At 43.1% G+C, this 20,915-nt stretch overlaps 1 protein-coding gene across 3 annotated transcripts in view; it reads left to right on the forward strand.

Annotated features, from left to right (window-relative positions):
- The window catches only part of IBTK (inhibitor of Bruton tyrosine kinase), a 487,897-nt gene that overhangs the window by 124,661 nt on the left and 342,321 nt on the right, over positions 1-20,915 (forward strand). For all 3 annotated transcript variants that reach the window (XM_069235618.1, XM_069235620.1, XM_069235619.1), the window contains exons 10-11: positions 209-389; positions 14,353-14,476. In XM_069235618.1, the coding sequence (XP_069091719.1) occupies positions 209-389; positions 14,353-14,476 (305 nt within the window). The remainder of the gene's footprint in view (positions 1-208; positions 390-14,352; positions 14,477-20,915) is intronic.

The following is a 20,915-nucleotide window of genomic DNA, read 5'->3' on the forward strand; positions in this document are numbered from 1 at the left end:
GCAAAAAAGAAAGTCAAATAACATTCATCAGATTTTGAAAAGCTGTATACTTCCCCCTCACTATGAAGTAGTCTTCTGCAGCTCTGTTTGAAGTTACCATGACTGTAGAGTGTACTTATTGTGCACTTCTGGCATCTTTACAGGAGATACTATTTTAAACCCCTCAAAAAATAAGTAAGCTAAGGATGTTAAAATTTATATTTCAAAGGATATTTGCTGGATCCAAATGGGGAGAAATGTGTCATCAGTCCTCGCCAAGTCTCTGCCCTACATCATAAGGACATCTCTATCTCGCTGGTTGCTGCAAGTGATGGTGCTACAGTTTGTGTCAGCGAAAGAGGAGACGTTTACCTGCTTACGGATTATCAGTGCAAGAAGCTAGCCTCAAGGTACGGCTATTGCCAGAATATACAGCTGTAGATAAAGCTAATACGAATACATTTATTGTTTTGACAAATAATGTATGACATTTTTGATATATAAATGTTTTTCTATTAAACTGTCTTTTTTTTTTTTAATAAAAGTAAGCACATTTTGTTTTTGTGTTAGTTTCAGTGATATGGTAACCTGTGTCTTCCTCTTTGTCCTATAACTGTCAAGGTTTATAGTTCTACTTCTTTGTCACATTTTATTTCATAAAATACCAAGGTTTTGTTTTTTCTCTTAATGTTCAAAATGTAAATAAAACATAGACAACTTTACATTAGCTGTAGCAAGCAATATTGGATCTAAGAAGGATCTGTGAAGGAGGCTTTGGCTTGTTGGTGGCACGGAGACAATCACTACTAAACGACAACACTAATGATCACTAAGCACTATCTGGTCACGTCCAATATTCTGGAGCATTTAACTAAGTATTGTGATTCCCAAGAACATGGGCCATGAGGAAGGCTGCATGAGATAAACAATCCCATGAGTATGAGCTTTCAGTTCGAATCATGAGACTGATGGTGCAGAGGCAAACTGCCCCCTCCCTTTCTAGCCTCCACATTCAGCACTTCTAGCAAGCACATTCAACGACCCAGTCTAATCATTAAGAAGCTCATGCCCTGTCCTCTGGCTGTGTCTTGTTCTCTACTGGGAATAGTTTAGAGACTTAGAAAGCAAAGTAGGAGGTTTTGTGAGAGGCCGTGGTCAAGGAAAGCTAAATGGTCTGCACTGCATTTTCATTTGAAAAGCAAATTCGTCATGTGAAAAAGACTGCCTACAAAGAGCAAAACATGTAACTTAAATAGTGTAAGATGAATTCTGTGAACTAAAGCAGCCATGCAAGAATAGGGGTTGTTTGATATTTCACTGATGCAGCAATTAAGTAATTTGCAAAAAGTGGCATGTCTTTTAAGCAATGAATCCTTTTAGACTTTGTAGGTGTAGCAGAATCAACTCATGACGAACACATTAAACAATGGTGATATAGAATTTATTTAGGAAAGCTGCAGATTGCCTCTTGTCACTGGTGTGAATTTTAAGGGCCTAGTTAAAGCCATCACATCCAGAAGGAAATGAGAAAATTTAACTTTGCAATGAAAATGGTAGAGTAATTTGAAACCTAGGGTAGTTAGAAACTTGGATTTCATCAGCTGTCAGTAATATCCAACCATGGATTAACGAGGCACTTTCACATTCTCTGAGGTACTAGATCACCAGAAAACTGTTCTAACAATTGAGTGTCTTAAATGAGAAGTAGAAATAGATATAGAAGATCTAGAAAAAAACTAGAATCCTGATGTGGAAGACAATGTTTTGGTTGCTGTCTTGGTGTCAGGTAGACATTGATCGTTTTGGAGGCCCGGTCCATAATTCACATAAAAGGTTTCCTCCTTGATATTAATGAGGCTATTAAGATATTCTTTCAAGGCTTCATGCTCCCTCTTTGTCATATTGGTATGTTTGTTTCAATATATTTTGGTGACTTTGTAGAAGGCCTTTGGAGTCTCTGTGGTATTAGATCCAAGAAGGTGCTTCTTTGGACTTTGTGTTAGGAGGAAGAGGGAGGAAGTAGCCATTTCTCTTTTTTTTTTTTTTTTTTTTTTAAATGGCTGTTGTGCAGTTATCATTTTCATGACATTGAGCCCTTTTCTTCGGGATGTCATTCCTGTTCCAGCCCTACCCATTCTGTGCATGTCTTGCGGTCCCTGATCATTGTATGATAGTGCTTGTTCAGTCATAGAGCAGGAGCTGTGATTGAATTCAGTGTGTGCATTCTTGCAGGAGGTAGGGTTACGGGAAACAACAGTCATGCAGCGGGGTGATTTTTCATGGAGTTCACAGCCCCTCACGTTATAAAGACTGGCATGAGAGAGATTAGCACGTATTATACTGAAGATTGCCAGCATGATTGTCAATTTTGGGGATAGTCTAAGTCACGTCATAATTGGTCATCCAGGCTTTTGGAATCCATGTAATGTGCACATAACATTTTTAAAGTAATATTTATAAACCTTTTGGTTCCTCCGTTTTCACAATGTGCAGATAACATAAATCCATTGTGTCCATTCTGTGTAGTTGTTAGATACCTGCCAGTTAGTTTCACCAATGTGAACCAGATGGATTATTCCTTTCCCTCTATCAGATCATCCTTTGACTGAAAGATAATTGCTGTCTTCTACACTTCGTTCCTGAAGTAAGTTGAGCATCAGGCAGTCTTCAAATACTTCTTTCCACAAAGACCTTCCTGTCAGTTTAGCCTGCATTCACACCACATCTGTCTGTCATTAGGACTTCTCATACTCCTTTCTTTAGAGAGGAAGTGGCTATGTGGAACTGGAGGACCCCTTCTATACATGGTGTGGGAACAGAAATGTCCTGAAGGGATGGCATTTTTCTTTTATCCCCTGGAGGTAACAATGGGCTTGCCTTGGGCAGGATTGGTAGCAGAGAGAGAAAGAAATCTAAGAAAAGCTCAGATCTACCGCAGTGTTCTGTGGGAATGCCTTTACAGCACGACACCATTGTGGGACAGTAACTGGATCACAAAATAGTCAACCAGGCAGGGTTTGTGGCAGAACATTTCCTTGGTTTGCAAATGTGTCATTGCTAATCCCGCTGGGTTAGCCCTTTAAAACATGATTCAGAACTGGTTTCAGTGGATAGATAATCTAGCAGAAAATATTGGAGTTCTATTCTAAGACACAAACTTCTCATTTTCCCTGATTAAGGGATGTGTAGAGAAGGTCTCCTAATTTACCCTGAATGTCTAGAACTGAAAGCTGCTTCAAGGGCTAATGAGGATAGACCAAACCTCTTTTAAAAAGGGATACATATATTCACTATATGTGCCTTCTTCCTTTAAAGATCTTCTTTTCAAAATTGAGAAAATGAAAAAGAGATCGCAAAAGCTCTGTCCCTCTGGCACAAAACCAGAAAACCTGTATCAAGTAGACATTTGACTGTAGGCCGGTCTGGAAATTGTGACAAGCCTTTTCACTGTTTGAACACTTAGTCCGCTTTCCAGATAATCTTCAAGGAAAGTTTAGGGATTCTGAAGAATTTCAACATTTCCTCTCTATAAGGTGTGTGGATGTAGCCAGGCTTACTCAAAAACAAAATGCTTACATCTACATTTTCCTGGCTTATTTCCAAAGATCAAGGCTACAGGGGGTTTCCAAATAGAGGTATCTGGCTGTGTTCAGCATTGCTTTGGCCACTGCTGTTTTGCTTTTCCCTGCTTCAGAATTCCAGCTTCCAGAAAAGTACCACAGTTCTAAGGGAAAACCTGTGACTGTGAGGAACCACAGATCATTTGTTGACCTTAATAAATTGCTGGCCAGTCACAGTACCTAAATCCCAGTTCTCTAGAACAATTGACTTGTGTCTACAAACTGCCTTTACCTATCCTCTTCCAATACTACACAGGTCTCAGAGGGCACCTAGGTTCTTGTCAGCTTCACCACAGTGACATGTATTGTATCTTGCCCTCCATTTGTTATCTATGGATTTTTGTTTAATAATTCATGATTACTACATCTGAATTTCTTTAGTTAAGTCAATTTGCTTAATAAACTTTGTCTTTGTTTAACTAAAGAAATGTTAACCTAATTTTTCTTAACTGTGTTGGTGTTGCTGCACATGTTCCAAAGGTACTTTTATCTGATAAAGGCATAGTAGCTTGTGCCAAGCCCCCAAGAATAACACAGGGACTCCACACACTCATCTGCTCAGTCTGTTGCACTTTCAGGCTCCAAGGTGACAGTGGGACTTTTCACTGTGTCTCTACCAGTGGGTTCTTCCTAGTGCCAGTCAACACCATTGACACTTCTGGTGCTGTCCTAACGTCAACAGCCTTTACTGCTGCAGACACCTTACCATATGCCTTGACATCTGTGCTGATGTAGACATTGTCTGCAGTACAAGCTCTGGTTCCCCTTTTTGAACCGTTTTGATTTGGACTAGTTTTGAACACAACAGAACATCCTATGGCCTTGATCAAGTTTCAGTTAAGGGCTTTCATGTCTAGAAGGTTACATCACCACTTATTCTAACTCTGAAGATGGCCCCTTTTTGGGTACTCAGAACCCCAGTGACTTCATTATTTATTCTAAGGTTGTCCTTTCTTGTCCGTCTGTGCTCACTTCAGCGGATTGCCTGTCTTTCAAGGCAGATTTGGGCAAAGTAGCGGAGGGCCTGTAATTGTCTTTACCATTTGCAGTGTTTAAGGCAAACAGTTTTTACTCACGTCTTCCATTCTTACCTCTCCAAACGAGAGCCTGAGTAGCCTTTTAATGAATGTTAGAAATTGTTGTTGGTTGACTGGAGTGTGATCCCCGATCAAACAACAGTCTCAATCCCTGGCAAGATGAACTACAAAATGTCACTAAATTACCCTGTGCTTAACCCTGACTAGCGTGACACATAAAGCAGTCAGGCTTAACTTGGAGGCAACGTGTAAAGTATTTATGTAGCACACAGATAATAAAATCAAAGCACAACACAGGGAAAAATCCCCACATCAATTTAGAAACAGAGAACATTTTACTGAATGTTTTGACACCAAAATAACAAAAATCCAATAAGTAGAAGCAGAATTGTGATTTTTAAAATGTTTTTAGTAAAAACTAGCGCTTAAAGGATCAAAGCGCCAACCACAGACATTTAGTCATATAAGACAGAGTCAAAGCGGAAAAATATGGGCGACCGTGATGGAGCGCTGGTTGGATACAAGAAGTGGATTGTGCCCGGTGGGTGCTTACCTTCTGACTTAGAAGAATTTTCAAGTAAAACATTCTGAGAAGGTAATGATCAGTGGGGCAAGGATACAGGTGTTGACTGAGGCAGGAACATTTTTGTCGGGGAGCAGCTCGAGAAATTTGAGGTGAAGATTTCAACTTTCAGTCTTAGTCACTTTTTAAATCTCCAGCAAGATGAGGCTGGAGGCTAAAGCGTAAGAAAGTTCCAAGAGTCTAAACGTTTGCAAAGAACAGCTGAACAGAATTTGCTGCTGTGGAGAAGAATGTAGCAGGAGCAGCCGCAAAGTCAGGCCGACCAATGATGCACCTTCGCCAGATCAACGATCTGTTTGGTCCCGGTCTCCGCTCGGTTCTCAGAGCAGTTTTAGCCAACATTATTCCAAGTTCCAAGTCTTAGATGTCGGCTAGCTGGGCACCTTTGCACCACAACCAAAAGTCCCAGATTGGAGGGACACCACTGGGTGGGGGGAGGGTTCGGCATTGCTGTCTGAGCCATCCAGTGGTCCAGGAGTGGGTTAAAGATGGTTGTAGACTTTTTATGATGTTGTGGCTCTGAACAGCACACCAGCAAACTAGCCTGTGGAGTCACTCTGGTAGTCCTCCGTTCAGATGGAGATGCAGGGCTCAAACAGCAGAGCTAGCCTCTGAGGATTCAAGCCAGGCTTCAGGCAGCAAAGCAGTCTTCTGAAGCCCACAGCAGCAGGGCAGTCCTCACAGTTCTACCTCAGGTCCAGAAAGTGAACACAATAGTGAGTCTGAGGGCCCTATGTTTATAGCGGATTCCTTCTTTGAAGTTGGAAGACATTTCTAGAGGTTTCTCTTTGAAAAGCGTGGAATCTCCGACTCCCCTGCCTTGGCTGCAAGATGGCCACAGAGACAACATGGATTTAATAAACCCTTTGTGTGAAGGTAGAGCACAGCCTGTTAAGTTGCTAGTGGGGCTTAACCCAAACCTGCCAGCCGCTGGCCCATTCAGGCACACCTAATCCTTTTTGTGTGGCTGTCTGGGCGAAATTCACAAAGTCAGTCTGTCAGTTACACCCAGTCATGTGACCCAGGGGATCGAGGTATGAATGGTGCGGATCGAGGTCTGAATGATGCGCAAGCAGTGTTTGAAGCATTGGATATCTTAAGCAGAAGAGACTTTGAATTAGAGTTGTGCCACTCGCGGGGAGCAGATTCTGTGCGCGCAAGACGAGACGGAGGCAGACATTGCAGACGTTGGACGTGCCGGGTGGTTCGCGGTCACAGAGAGGAGTGCGCAGAACGCAATCTGGCCGACAGGAGAGGTGCGGGTGCAGGGACGGTTGAAGCGGCTAGGAGGCGTTTTCAACCGGCGTTTCGACCGGCATGCTGCTATCACCCTTGTCCCCGGCCCATCCTTGCTTGTAGGGCACTTCTGCCCGCCTGCCTGAAGCTACATCGGCCAGCTAGCAGTCATCAGCCCAGCGGTAGCCCTGCGGTAGGTGTGCCTCCAGCTTTCCGCCTTCCGCCTCCCTGTGTAGAGCCGGGCCCGTGGCTTTTGGAGAGACCATTTGGAGAGACCTCTTTAAAAAAATAAAAAAAACTGAAAATTGTTTTGAGTCCAGTGGCCTGTGCAGTGGGGAGGGGGGTGGCCTCCCGCATAGGGCCAGTGGGCGTTTAGAGGACCATAAGGAGTGAGGCAAGCCCGATCCTTGACTATACGCCCGGTAACAAGGTATTAAGCTCTGGGTTTTGAGCCGCGGTTTCTCCTGCTGCTTCTTGCTGTTTCCTACGTGGAGGGTCCCCCAGTGCCCCCTGTGTTACGCACCCCTCGCATTGTCACTCCCTGCCCGTAGATCGGAGCCCTCTATACCACTATACCTCTCTCAGCGCCTAATCTCTTCCCCTGTCGTGAGGGGGTGAGAGGGTCTATCTCTGCTGAAGGAGGGAGAGGAGGGAGATAGAGCTAAGAAGCCAGGATGCCAAAGGGTATCGCCCAAGGATATTGATAGAAAGGATATATATCAATTAAACAAGAGTACTGCTCCCGACCCAAAGTATTCGGAGTGGAAGCTCAGTTTTAGACCGCAGGGTGCAGCAGTCAACCAGAATTGGACTCGTGCCCTCGAGCAGAGGCCAAGGCAGCTTGTGTTCGAGGAAAAGCCGCCATTCTCCTACTTATTCACCCTGTGTCTTATTCTTCTACTTTTTTACTCCACTGCTCATGTGCTCGACGGTCCTTACAACCTCATGAGCTGCTGAAATTGTAAGGGAGTAAAGTGGAATTTCATGGAATACTGTGACGAATTTTGGATCATTGGATCATTGTGGAAATGTTGTTATTTTTATTTACTATCTTCTGGACACAGAGTATAGTATTTAGTGCGTAGTGTTCAGAATGCCGGTGAGTAAATCCTGAGTACGTGGCGCAAAGAAGGGGCAGAAGTTAGGTTTTAAAACAAAATAAACATTGGGGGAACACCAGCATTCGGAGACACTGTACGGAAACTGTGAAGAAGGCTTTGGAGATGGCTGAGGAAATGTACCACAGTTGCTGGACCAGGAGGACCATTCTAGAGACAATGGGGACAGTGGTGAAAAACCCTCCGGGACCCCTCTGGGGGTATCGATCAGAGAGTTTGTTGGGAAGTACTTTAAAAAAACGCACCACATGTTACTAGCGTCCGAGGGTAATATGTTGAATTCTAATCCGAGTAGAATAGGCTGTCCTATGATAAATGATTTTCAAGCATCAGACTTATCGCAGATAGGGGGAGTGTTCCTAGGGGAGGAGTTCGAAGAGGTAGATGGGCATAAGGTCTCACTGGAGCCCGGGCAATCCTCGTCCCAATACCCCCTGCTGCGTGTTATGGATAGTATAAGATTAGAAGAGGGACCCCCATCCCGCACCAGCACCAGCCTTGGTTTTGAGAGAATGGATGAGAGGGAGGATAACTTAAGAGGTGGGGGGGGGGGGCCTGTCGGAGAGGGGAGTAAACTGGATGTAATTTTGCCATCCTTACCCCTGGGTAGACAGTCTGTATCTGCGTTAGTTACCACCGCCGTACCCGCAGAGTCACTATTAGATGTAATGTTCCTAATGCAAAAGACCCTGTAAGCGATATTAGAGGTACTGACGGCAAATAATAGTCTGGTGAAATCCCATAAAAGTCAATTACAAGGGATTACTGAAGAGTTGAAATGTATTAATGGTAGTATGCCTGCTTTAGTACGACCTATTTTGGAGAAGAGGGATCAAGAAACCGAAACAGATACCCTAGATACCCCAGAACAAAATAACGAAGAAAGAGAAATAGCTATAGCTCACACATTACAGGCATTAAATGACCCTCCAGTATATGTTTCCAAACATCCAATGTCAGTGATAAGGAGGAATCGGAGATGGAGGAGAAAGGGTAATAGTTTGTATAGGCTACCCTACCAATCTAAATATAGGAAGCAAAGCAAGCGAGGTAATGTTGGGTGTAAAACAGCAGGAAGGGGAAGTTAGGGCAGGTTGTTCAGGACAACCTCTCAAGGCCAGGTAGGGGAGCCATATCCCCAAAGCAAGGGGTCACGTTACAAATAGTGCCTAGTATATCCAAAGAAGTTAGCTGGCGAGGAGAAAGAAAGTAGGGTAGACAAGGAGTGGAAGTGGATATGTAAATAGTAGAAAAATCAAGAGAGCAAAATAGTGGATCGGGGGGAGAGAACATTATCAAGAGATTAGAAAGAAGGAGGGGGAGCAGAGAAGTAGCTAACTCAACCTGCCCAGCGAAAAGCGGGGCCCTATTTTCATGTATAGGCATTGAGAATAAGAAAGAGCAGGAAAGTTGTGGTGGGAGTAAAGGAAGGTGGATATATTTGGCGCAGTGGAGAGGAGAAATTGGGAGGAAACGCCTAACGAAGTTAAAACCATTAAATCGTTCCCGTCTCTTAGAAGTTATGGCCTCGTGCCCAAGCCTATGTGAGATCGAGTCAAATGATATAAAACAAATAGGATTTATATTAAGTCCGGAGGGGGTAGAGGTGACTAAAGCATTCTTTTACTCTGACTACATTAGGCGATTGGTATTACAAGCAGAGGCGGAGCTGATGAAAGAAGGTATAAGAGTAGTGCAGGGAAACGTGATAAAGGAAGTGATGCACGATAGGCGCGCCCTTAGATGACATGCAGGTATGCTCCCAAATCAACTCCAATGTAATCTGTCATATAATAAAAATTGCAGTAGGCGTGTGGATGGAAACAATGTTAGTTTAAGTGTGACTGTAGCCTCGGAATGTAACGACCCACAATGGAGGGATTGTTTTGAACCCTTTGTAAATCCCTGTGATGAGTATAGTAGGGGTGAGTTGAGTGATGTGGATTAGGAATTAAGCCCCGCGCACAGCCATTTGGTTTTATCTTGGAATCTGGGAGGTTATAACAAACAAAAGCGGTTTAAAGGAGAGCTTGAAGAGTACGATGTAATGTGTTTCCAAGAAACCTGGATGTGTGATGATCGGGAACCAGTGGATGGTTTCATGGGGCTGTTTAGGGGAGCTACTCGGCAAGGGTCAGGACGAGCATCAGGGGGACTAATAACCCTAGCCTCTACCAGAATAGCGGAGAAGTTCATAGAAATAAAAACGAAATGTCATTGGCTATTGGCAGGCCAGGTAGATCTCTACAATGTAATAGGTGGCGCTAAACAGCTTCTGATTCTCAACGTTTATATTCAACCGGGGAATGTGTTTGATTATAATACACAACAAGGACTGCTCGAGGAAGATCAGGAAATAATTATGCACTGGTAACGCTGACCATCTTATTTTAATGTTGGGAGACTTTAATCATAAACTTGATCCTAATGGCAGTGACAATTTATATAAGGAGCTATTGGCAGCAGCACAAATCCCTAGAAGTATCTTTCCAAACGTTGGGTGCTCCGCTCGTGATTTGTCCTTAGCAAGAACATTAGGATCCTTGGGCATGTTTTTCCTAAATGGGCGTATGAAGAACGATTGTCTGGCCAAAAAGACTTTTCGAACAGGTAATCAGGAATGCCCTATTGATTATGCTTTTGTAAACACCTGTTTTTTTTGAGAAGTGCAAAATTTTGAGGTTGGGCATATAGAGGGCAGTGATCATTGGCCGCTCCAAATAACAATACGCTCAGCCGATAAAATTAAAAAAGAAAGAGAAAAGGCACTGATAGCGTTGGTTGAGTATCCCTGTAGGGTAACGACCCGACTAACAGATAGCAGTCTAGAAGCACTTAATAATTTGCTTGTAAACTATCCCATCCTTAATATGGAAGAAGACCCAAATGACATATTCAGAGGTTATAATAAGGGTATTGTGTTAATGGTCAATTGCCTTAAAAGCAAATTAAAAATATCTTGAGAGGGAAAGAGGAAGGGAGAACCATATATGATGAATAATAGTAAAGTATGGTTTAATCAGAAATGTAGGTGTCGAAAGATATGATGCAAAGATTACTAAGGGATTATAAGAAAAGACCCTCTGCTGTTAAAGAAGAAAAGCTTCAACAAGCAAAACAGGATTATAAGATGCTGATAAGACAGAGGAAACGAGAATACATTAAAATAAATTGGGACGCAATGATGGAGGTGATAAAAACATGGAATATTAGGGGTTTTTGGCAGTTGGTAAGAGGGGAAAAGGGGAGGAGCAATGCAGTGCTTGGTCGGAGAAGAAGATTGGTATAAATATTCAGTCAAAAGTCTGCACTTGTGAAAAGGCTACCTGTCTCTGGTGAGACAGGTAGGCCTCACACCAGTGAAAACAAATGTAAGAATTTTTCACTACCAGGACATGTAGAAATTAAACATGCATGTCCATCTTTTTAAATGCAAAGCACTCTGCCCTCTGGGCTACCTAGGGCCTACCTTTGAGGTACTTGTATTCAATAAAATGGGAGTCTTATGCTTCATAAACGGGTTATATTGCCAAGTCAATTTGGCAGTTTAAAACTGCATTCAGGCTGCAATGGCAGACCTAGGACATGGACTGCTTACGTGGGTACCCCTATGTGCTGCAGGCCCAATAGTAGCTTTTAATTTACAGGCACTGGACATATGGTATACCACTCTATAGGGGACTTAGAACTAAATTAAATGATGCCAATCAGGTGTAAACCAATTCAACCATGTTTAGGGTAGGGAGCACAGCACTTTAGAACTGGTTAGAAGTGGTAAAGAGCACAGAGTCTAAAGGCCTACAAAAACGAATTTCTTCAAAAATGGAGTGAAATGGGGAAAAAGGATGAGGGAAGAACCACCCTAAGGCTAACAGGTTTAACAATGAGGCACTGTTAGACTTAACTATGTCTGGCTTGATTATGTCACTTTCTGTGGAGGCTGTCCAGTTTCTTGTCACCAGCAGACTGACTCCTGCTGACGTAACATTTATGTCTTCTCATCTGGCATTTGAGAGGCTAGGGCTTTGGGATCCTGTTTTTGCAGGAGCCGGTCCCGGTCTCTCCTTGCTATGTAACATAGTATCACTGAAGATTAAGTAGGTAGGGAAGAAGTTGTTTTCTTTGGGGACCTGGCCCTTCAGTCCTGCAGTGCCATGTGCTTGTTGCAGCAGTATTTTCATGCTCTTTGGCAGATAGACAGATGGTGGCTCCTTTTGAAGATAAAAAAACTCTTGAGTTTGGAGTAGGTAATCAATTCTTTATTTAAAAAAACTCCAGCCACCTCCAGAACAGCTACTGGCTCAAACTTCCGCTTGCTCAACATGGAATGTCTACTCAGATGAACCCTTCCTACGGAACGCTGCAGTTTTATGCAACAAGACAAAATGCCACAGATCTTTCCTTCCAGCAAATGAAAGCAAAGCATAACGTATGCCCAACACTGTAAAGAGACCAAAAACTGAATAAAACCATGTAATCGTTAAATTATACAGAGATTAGGAACTTAAACTTATAATAAAGTCACTCTCCAGACACCAATGTTCCATATGCTCTGATCGCTGTAAAAGAAAGAGGCAGCTATTACCCTCCACTCCCTTTAAACAGTAGTATGAGATTCCATATCTTCTCATCATCAACTTTTACTGCATTGTGAAGTAATTTAAGAACTTTCATAAGTGCACAAATGTTTGAACCACGTTGCCTGTGAATAGGAGTCATAACTGACTACATCTCCCACTTTTATTTTCTGTTTTGAAACTGCTTTATGAGAATCAAAATAAATTGTGTGATCATACCTACTTGCCTCGTCTTTATCTAAATGATTGTCGAATTCCCACTTCATATTGCTTCCCTTACCCTGGTGTCCCTTACCCAATGTCCCCAAACTAGATGACAATTTTCTATTGCATTTCCGTCCTCTGAAGAATTAAAATGTTACCTTTCTCGTTGTCGACTGCTGAGTATACTGGTATGCTTATAAAAAATTGTCACCAATCCACCTTTCCAGTTTCTTCCACAGAGCTTTCATTTTTTATGCATTGTATACTGACACAACTAAATCTTCCTAGTGTTCCATCCCTTTCAAGATGTTATAAAGCATTTGTTTTGTGTTTAATACCTTCAAAGGCTAAATATTCTTCCTTTTTCCTTGACACCCATTAAGGGCCATTGTCAGTAAGGAATCCAAAATTCCTGATATACTGTTGAGAAAGACAATAACTTTTGTAGTTTCTGCACTATTTACCTTTCAGCGCCTCTTGAATATGAGTTCACTTAAACCAACAGAGAATAACAATATCTCATAGATTACACATGCCCCCCACTCCCGAACTAATGAAGGGATCGCTCGATAGAATATTGGTGAATTGAATATCAAACACCACTCAGAAAAGAGGATTTGCCACAGAGGCAATTTCACAGCTATATACTATGCAGTCTAATTTCCATATGCGCAGGATGAGGTGAGATCAGTTTAATGCTATGTGCAGTTACCTGCATTTGCTTGTTTAACTAATATGCTTAAGGCTTTCCCGCCCAAAGTAGCGGAGTGAAGAGGCCATCAGAGGAAAAGCTGGCACAGGCAGGGTTTTGATGCTTACTCTGGAAATTTAAGGTTTTGGTTTGGCAGCAGTTGGAATGCTGTTTAAAGTTCTTGAGTTGATGTGTTGACGTGTCAGAAGACAGTTTCCTGCTTGTTGCCAAGATGAAGCATTCAAGTTTGGAGCTAGATAATTCAGTCTTTTATACAATCCAGCCACTGCCAGTACAGCTCCTGGCTCCAACTTCAACTGACTCAACCTGGAATGTCCACTCCGACTAATACATGTTAAGGAGCACTGCATAGTCGATGTTCTTGCAAATATTACAGTATTGTGCAATGAGACAAAATATCACAAATCCCCTTTCGTTACACATTTGAGTGGAGGTGGACACTTTGAAGTAATATGGGGCGGCTTTGTTTTGTATCAGTAGGTGGATTGAAGGATTACATGAATATTATTATAAAGTTCAAAAAATTCCAGGTTCCAAGGTCAGTTTGTGGCTAAACAACTTATTACGTCCTCTCTTACTTTCATAGACTTGGTCGCCAGGTATACCGAGATCCTTTATGGGCCTACTTGTTTTCACTCTTTGAACCTTCAAGGAGGTGTTCTGATGAATGTGCTGTATGTAGCCTTTGATGTTCGCACCTTTTGGCGAACATGATTTCTTGCCTCTCGTGAAGACTCAACAGTGCCCAGACCTGGAATCTGCTGTGAGTATGCCCGTAAGCATCTTGGGAGGTTCAGAAACGTTGAGGCTACCGTCTTACAGTATCATCTGTTTTCTTGACTCCATCATTGGCTTTCCCTGACTATTTGGAGCACAATGCCTTTGAGGGGTACCGTGACTAGAAGCATTCGTTTTCTTCCTCATCCTCTTCTGATGTCAGAGTTTCGGTAGCACCTTGAACTGCTATGAGCCATCACATGTGGGAGGTACTGATTTCACGTTTGAGCCACAGCACCACCTACTAGTGAAGGAGAGTGATTTAAAACTTTTCCAGATCCAGTCTGGTGTTTGGGGAGATTCATGAGCTGAAAAATCTAATTAAGGTAAGTATTTAAACTTCAAAATGTATATCATAAATGTATACATTGTTCTTCTGAGATGAGCAACGTTGGCATCATGTTTAGGCTTAAAAGAATATCTGTTTAATTGCCTCATAAAGGTACTGTTATTGTTGTCAGATTGACTTCAGTGTAACATAGCATAAGGATTTTGTTCCATTTTGCTAGACAATTGAATTTGAAAAAGATCCTTGTTTCTGGTGGATTTCTGGAACACAAATCTGATCCTCAGCATCTTAAAGAGAACGGTGGGCAGAAAATATGTATACTTGCACTGGATCAAGCTGGAAGAGTAAGTACTGTTTTTTTTTCTTTTATTTTATTTTTATGTTGATCCTATTCAGCTTACAAACATATACACTCTATTGCAAGCATATAGTAAAATGTTAATTTTAAGTGTTGCCAAGTCATCATTAGCAGAAAAAAATCAGAGTGATGCTGAGACTAATATATGTATTTTTTCATAACCAACTTATTTATTTTTACAACAGTCTGCATCCTCCTTGCATTCCAGGGAACAAGCAGTAATCAATGAGATCTTTGACTCTGAATGCGTGAAAGTCTCTACATGACGTAAATATGCTACATTGACAAATTGTGATAGGCCCACCATTTCCCTCAAATTTTGTCATGTTTCGTTTTTTCAAGGTGAGCACACCAGTCAACCCCTGCCTGCCATGTTGGTATCGAAAAGAGTTTAGACTGTTTCCAGGCGCAGGCTATATCTCTTTTGGCTATCAAGCAGGCCGCCCCTATAAAAATGTAATCAGCTCCTGAGCCTCTTAATTCCTCCAGTCAGTGCTATCTTGGGAGTTAGGTCGATTGAGCATCCCAGGACTTCTGATATCTCTGTACCCATCTCCACCACTCCCCAGCCAGCTCCAGCCACCCCTCCCGTGACTCCTGGGCAATCCCGCCTCTTGTACAGATAGAACAAGTCCCTGGGAGCATTCACTGTAAGCGTGCTGGGGACAGGTAGGTAGCGTGGAAGTAATTTGTATCATACCCAATCGCATGGATATTGCTAGCTCTCTGGGAGCTTCCCTCCAGGTGTTGTCATTTTGTCGCCGATCCAGTGTACCCATTTCTGCCTAAGGGATTCAAAAGGCATCCGAGGCATGAGTGAGTAGGGATCGATACATTTGGGTTATCATCTTCCGTTCCAGACACCCCATTAATATTTTAGCTTCAAGAAGGCTGTATTCTGGGATTTGAGTGTCTAAGGGGAGGTGTGTCCTCAAGGCTGGTCTTAGTTGTAGGAAACAGAAGAATTGTGTGTTTGCTAGGGTGTATTGTTCTTGTAAGTCTTGGAAGGACATCACTTTGTCTCCTTTGTAAATATTTCGCAGGTATGTGATTCCTATGTGGTCCCGTTGTCAAAACCCTGTTAGGGTTGACAGCTGCTGCAACCATGTGCCCCGCCATGGAGGACTCAGACCTATTAGGCGTTGATACCACCTTATCAGGCGTAAAGCCACTCTCTAAGAGTGTATCACACCCTGGGTACATGACGGAGTCTCTGACGGCACTGGGTCTCCATGCAAGTAAACCAGAAGCCCTTCGAATTCCAGTAAATAAAGTTCTAGTGGGTAGGCTGGAGTCCCACCCTTAAGTAAACCATTCATTGATTGGCACTAGTTGTGTAACTAAATAATAGGCATACTAATCTGGTATTCCCATCCCTCTATCGAGAGGGAACTTCCTCGCCAAGTTGAAGACCACCTTATGTCGTTCTCCAGCCCATATAAAGGAGGGGATATTGGAGGTCAGGGAGCATAACTATCCACGGGATATAAAATATGGGAAATTTGTTAATGCATAGAGGTAACGGGGTAGCCACATCTTGAGAAGTGCGGTGCGCCCATTGGGCTGAGTGGCAGACCTGTCCATCTGCAGATGTCGATCAAGACCCTGAGGTCTTCCCCGATTTGAGTTCTGATATAGCTACATCTATTTCTTCCTTCGTCAAGTATTGGTTCAAGTCGAGGGTTAGGGAAGGTGAGATGGTGGGCAGGGGGATTTCCCAAACAATGGACCTCTCTACAGTCGTCAGAGGTAGTGGACGGTGTGTTGTGAAGGTCCTTGTAAAAGGCTGCAAAAGCTTGAGCTATCGCTTGTTCAATCCTCCTGAAGATTGCCCATTTGGTCTCTTATACACAGTACCATTCTGGTGGAGACATTATGGCCCTCATTATGACATTGGCGGTATTTTTCTGATACTGCCGTGCTGACTGCTGCCAACATACTGCCGCAGAGGCAAACATCCGTCCACCATATTATGGATACTGCCAGACTTCTGCCACACTGTGTTCGGATATCCGTCAGTAGCCATGCTGGAGGGCGATGGTGCTCTGGCATTGCTACCACCTGCACCGCCCCGCCAGTAGGACGCCGCCAGCCGTATTAAGAGTATTAGTACGGCCTGGTGATGTCCTGCTGGCGGATGGATCCCTTCTCGTTCCCTGATGGCGACCTCCTTGCCGGACAAGGTAAGTCAGGTGTCCGACAGGGGAGAAGGGTGGGAGTATGGGGGCTGTTTGTGTGTGTGTGTGGTGTCTGCGTTTGTGTATGTATGTATGTATGTGTGTGCGTGTGTAAATGTGATTTTGAGTGTTGTGGTGTAATCATGTGAGTGAATGGATGTTGAAGTGAGTGCGTGTCTGCATGTTTGCGTGTGAGTATGCATGTTTGGATGTTTGTGTGTATTGTGTATTCAGAAGGACACAGGAAAGATCAGTACTCTCCCTCCAATACGAATTAAAAGGAAACTTGCCTTCCAAGATAAAGACAAGCAAACACAAGCAAAGGTGGCAAAACAAATAACTCCGCCACTATCACCAAAACGCTCACCACAACCATCACCGGTAGCCACTCCACCAATGATGCAGTCTCCAACTCATACAGGAATGAGTCAGGATGATCCTGACGCATGGGATCTTTATGATGCGCCTGTATCAGATAACAGTCCTGACTGTTATCCAGCGAGACCGTCACCACCTGAGGACAGTACTGCCTACACACAGGTGGTGTCAAGAGCAGCTGCGTTTCACAATGCCACCCTGCACGCAGAACCAATAGTGGATGACTTTCTGTTTAATACACTGTCGAGCACACATAGCCAGTACCAGAGTCTCCCTATGTTACCGGGAATGCTGAAACACTCAAAACAAGTGTTTCAGGAGCCTGTGAAAGGCAGGGCCATTACTCCAAGGGTGGAGAAAAAGTACAAACCACCACCAACAGACCCTCTGTACATCGCGTAGCAATTAACACCAGACTCAGTGGTTGTAGGGGCAGCTCGCAAAAGGGCGAACTCACACACCTCGGGGGATGCACCACCACCAGACAAGGAAAGTCGCAAGTTCGACGCACCGGGGAAAAGGGTCGCGGCACAGGCAGCCAACCAATGGCACATTGCCAACTCACAGGCCTTGCTGGCTAGATATGATAGGGCTCATTGGGACGAAATGCAACATTTCATAGAACACCTACCCAAAGAGTTCCAAAAGAGAGCACAACAAGTGGTGGAAGAAGGCCAGAGTATCTCTAACAATCAGATACGGTCAGCAATGGATGCAGCATACACAGCTGCTAGGACTGTAAATACAGCAGTCACCATACGGAGACACGCATGGCTACGCACCTCAGGATTCAAGCCGGAAATTCAACAAGCGGTGCTGAATATGCCTTTTAACGGACAGCAGTTGTTTGGGCCGGTGGTGGACACTGCTATAGAAAAACTTTAAAAGGACACAGATACGGCCAAAGCCATGGGCGCACTCTACTCCCCACAGAGCAGAGGCACATTTCGTAAATCACAGTTTAGAGGGGAGTTTCGGGGACAGAGCACAGAACCCTCAACCTCACAAACAAGACCCACTTACCAGAGTCAATATCAAAGTTTTCGGGGGCAATACTGAGGGGGGCAATTCCCAAAAATTAGAGGGAAGTTCCAGAGTCCCAAAACACCACAAAATAAACAGTGACTTCAACGTCACAAATCCCCAACACATAACACCAGTGGGGGGGAGACTAACCAATTTTTACAAAAACTGGGAGGAAATAACAACAGACACGTGGGTCCTAGCCATTATCCAACAGGGTTATTGCATAGAATTTCTACAATTCCTTCCAAATGTCCCACCGAAAACACACACCATGTCCAAACAACACATGGATTTATTACAACTAGAGGTCCAAGCGTTGTTGCAAAAAGATGCAATAGAGCTAGTACCAATTCATCAGAAAGGAACAGGAGTTTACTCCCTGTACTTTCTCATACCCAAAAAAGACAAAACTCTAAGACCCATCTTAGATCTCAGAACATTAAACATCTACATCAAATCAGATCACTTTCATATGGTGACACTGCAAGACGTGATCCCATTGCTCAAACAACAAGACTACATGACAACACTGGACCTCAAGGATGCGTATTTCCATATACCTATACATCCTTCTCACAGAAAGTGCTTAAGGTTTGTAATCCAAGGTGTACATTACCAGTTCAAAGTGTTGCCATTCGGAATAACAACAGCGCCAAGAGTTTTTACAAAATGCCTGGCCGTAGTGGCAGCCCATATCAGAAGGTAGCAGATACATGTCTTCCCGTACCTAGACGATTGGTTAATCAAAACCAATACGCAAGAACGGTGTTCACAACACACAAAGTATGTCATAGAAACCCTTCACAAGCTAGGTTTCTCACTCAACTACAACAAATCACACCTACAGCCGTGCCAGATACAACAGTACTTAGGAGCAACAATCAACACAACAAAAGGGATTGCCACTCCAAGTCCACAAAGGGTATAGGCATTCCAAAACGTAATACACGCCATGCACCCAAAACAAAAGTGCCAGGTAAAATTAGTGATGAAGTTACTAGGCATGATGTCCTCATGCATAGCCATTGTCCCAAACGCAAGATTACCCATGCGACCCTTACAGCTTTGCCTAGCATCACAATGGTCACAAGCACAGGGTCAACTTCAAGATCTAGGGTTGATAGACCGCCAAACATACACCTCGCTTCAATGGTGGAACACTATAAACTTACAGAGGGCGGCCTTTTCAAGACCCAGTGCCTCAATACGTAATCACAACAGATGCTTCCATGATAGGGTGGGGAGCACACCTCAACCAACACAGCATCCAAGGACAATGGGACACTCAGCAGAGACAGCTTCATATAAATCACTTAGAACTACTAGCAGTTTTTCTAGCGTTGAAAGCATTTCAACCTATAATAACCCACAAACACATTCTTGTCAAAACAGACAACATGACAACAATGTATTATCTGAACAAACCGGGAGGGACACACTCGACACAGTTGTGTCTCTTAGCACAAGAGATATGGCATTGGGCGATTCACAACCACATTCGCCTAATAGCACAGTTCATACCAGGAATTCAAAACCAGTTAGCCAACAATCTCTCTCGGGATCACCAACAGATCCACGAATGGGAAATTCATCCCCAAATACTAAAGACTTACTTTCAAAGATGGGGAACACCGCAAATAGACTTATTTGCAACAAAAGAAAACGCAAAATGCCAAAACTTCGCACCCAGGTACCCACAGGCTCACTCTCAAGGCAATGCGTTATGGATGAGTTGGTCAGGGATATTTGCATATGCTTTTCCCCCTCTCCCACTCCTTCCATATCTAGTAAACAAATTGAGTCAAAACAAACTCAAACTCATACTAATAGCACAACTTGGGCACGACAACCTTGGTACACAACACTACTAGACCTCTCAGTAGTGCCTCATATCAAACTGCCAAACAGACCAGATCTGTTAACTCAACACAAACAGATCAGACACCCAAATCCAGCATCGCTGAATCTAGCAATTTGGCTCCTGAAATCTTAGAATTTGGACACCTAGACCTTACACAAGAATGTATGGAGGTCATAAAACAAGCTAGAAAACCAACCACAAGACATTGCTACGCAAATAAGTGGAAAAGATTTGTTTATTACTGCCATAATCAAATTCAACCATTACATGCATCTGCTAAAAATATCGTAAGCTATCTACTTCACTTACAAAAGTCAAAGTTAGCTTTTTCATCCATAAAAATACATCTCACTGCAATTTCAGCTTATCTGCAAATTACGCACTCAACTTCATTATTCAGAATCCCAGTCATAAAATCATTTATGGAGGGTCTGAAAATAATTATCCCACCAAGAACACAACCAGTTCCTTTGTGGAACCTCAACATTGTATTAACACGGCTCATGGGTCCACCTTTTGAACCCATGCACTCATGTGAGATACAATACTTAACATGGAAAGTAGCATTTCTAATAGCTATCACATCTCTCAGAAGAGTAAGTGAAATACAAGCCTTTACTATACAAGAACCCTTTATTCAAATACACAAGCATAAAGTAGTTCTACGAACAAATCCAAAATTCTTACCTAAGGTCATATCACCGTTCCACTTAAATCAAACAGTGGAACTCCCAGTGTTCTTTCCAGAACCAGATTCTGTAGCTGAGAGAGCATTACATACATTAGACATCAAAAGGGCACTAATGTACTACATTGATAGAACAAAACAAATTCGCAAAACAAAACAATTGTTTGTTGCTTTCCAAAAACCTCATACAGGGAATCCAATATCCACACAAGGCATTGCCAGATGGATAGTTGAATGTATTCAAACCTGTTATATAAAAGCAAAAAGAGAACTGCCTATTACACCAAAGGCACAC

Source organism: Pleurodeles waltl, chromosome 5 (assembly GCF_031143425.1).
Source record: "Pleurodeles waltl isolate 20211129_DDA chromosome 5, aPleWal1.hap1.20221129, whole genome shotgun sequence".
NCBI lineage: Eukaryota > Metazoa > Chordata > Amphibia > Caudata > Salamandridae > Pleurodeles > Pleurodeles waltl.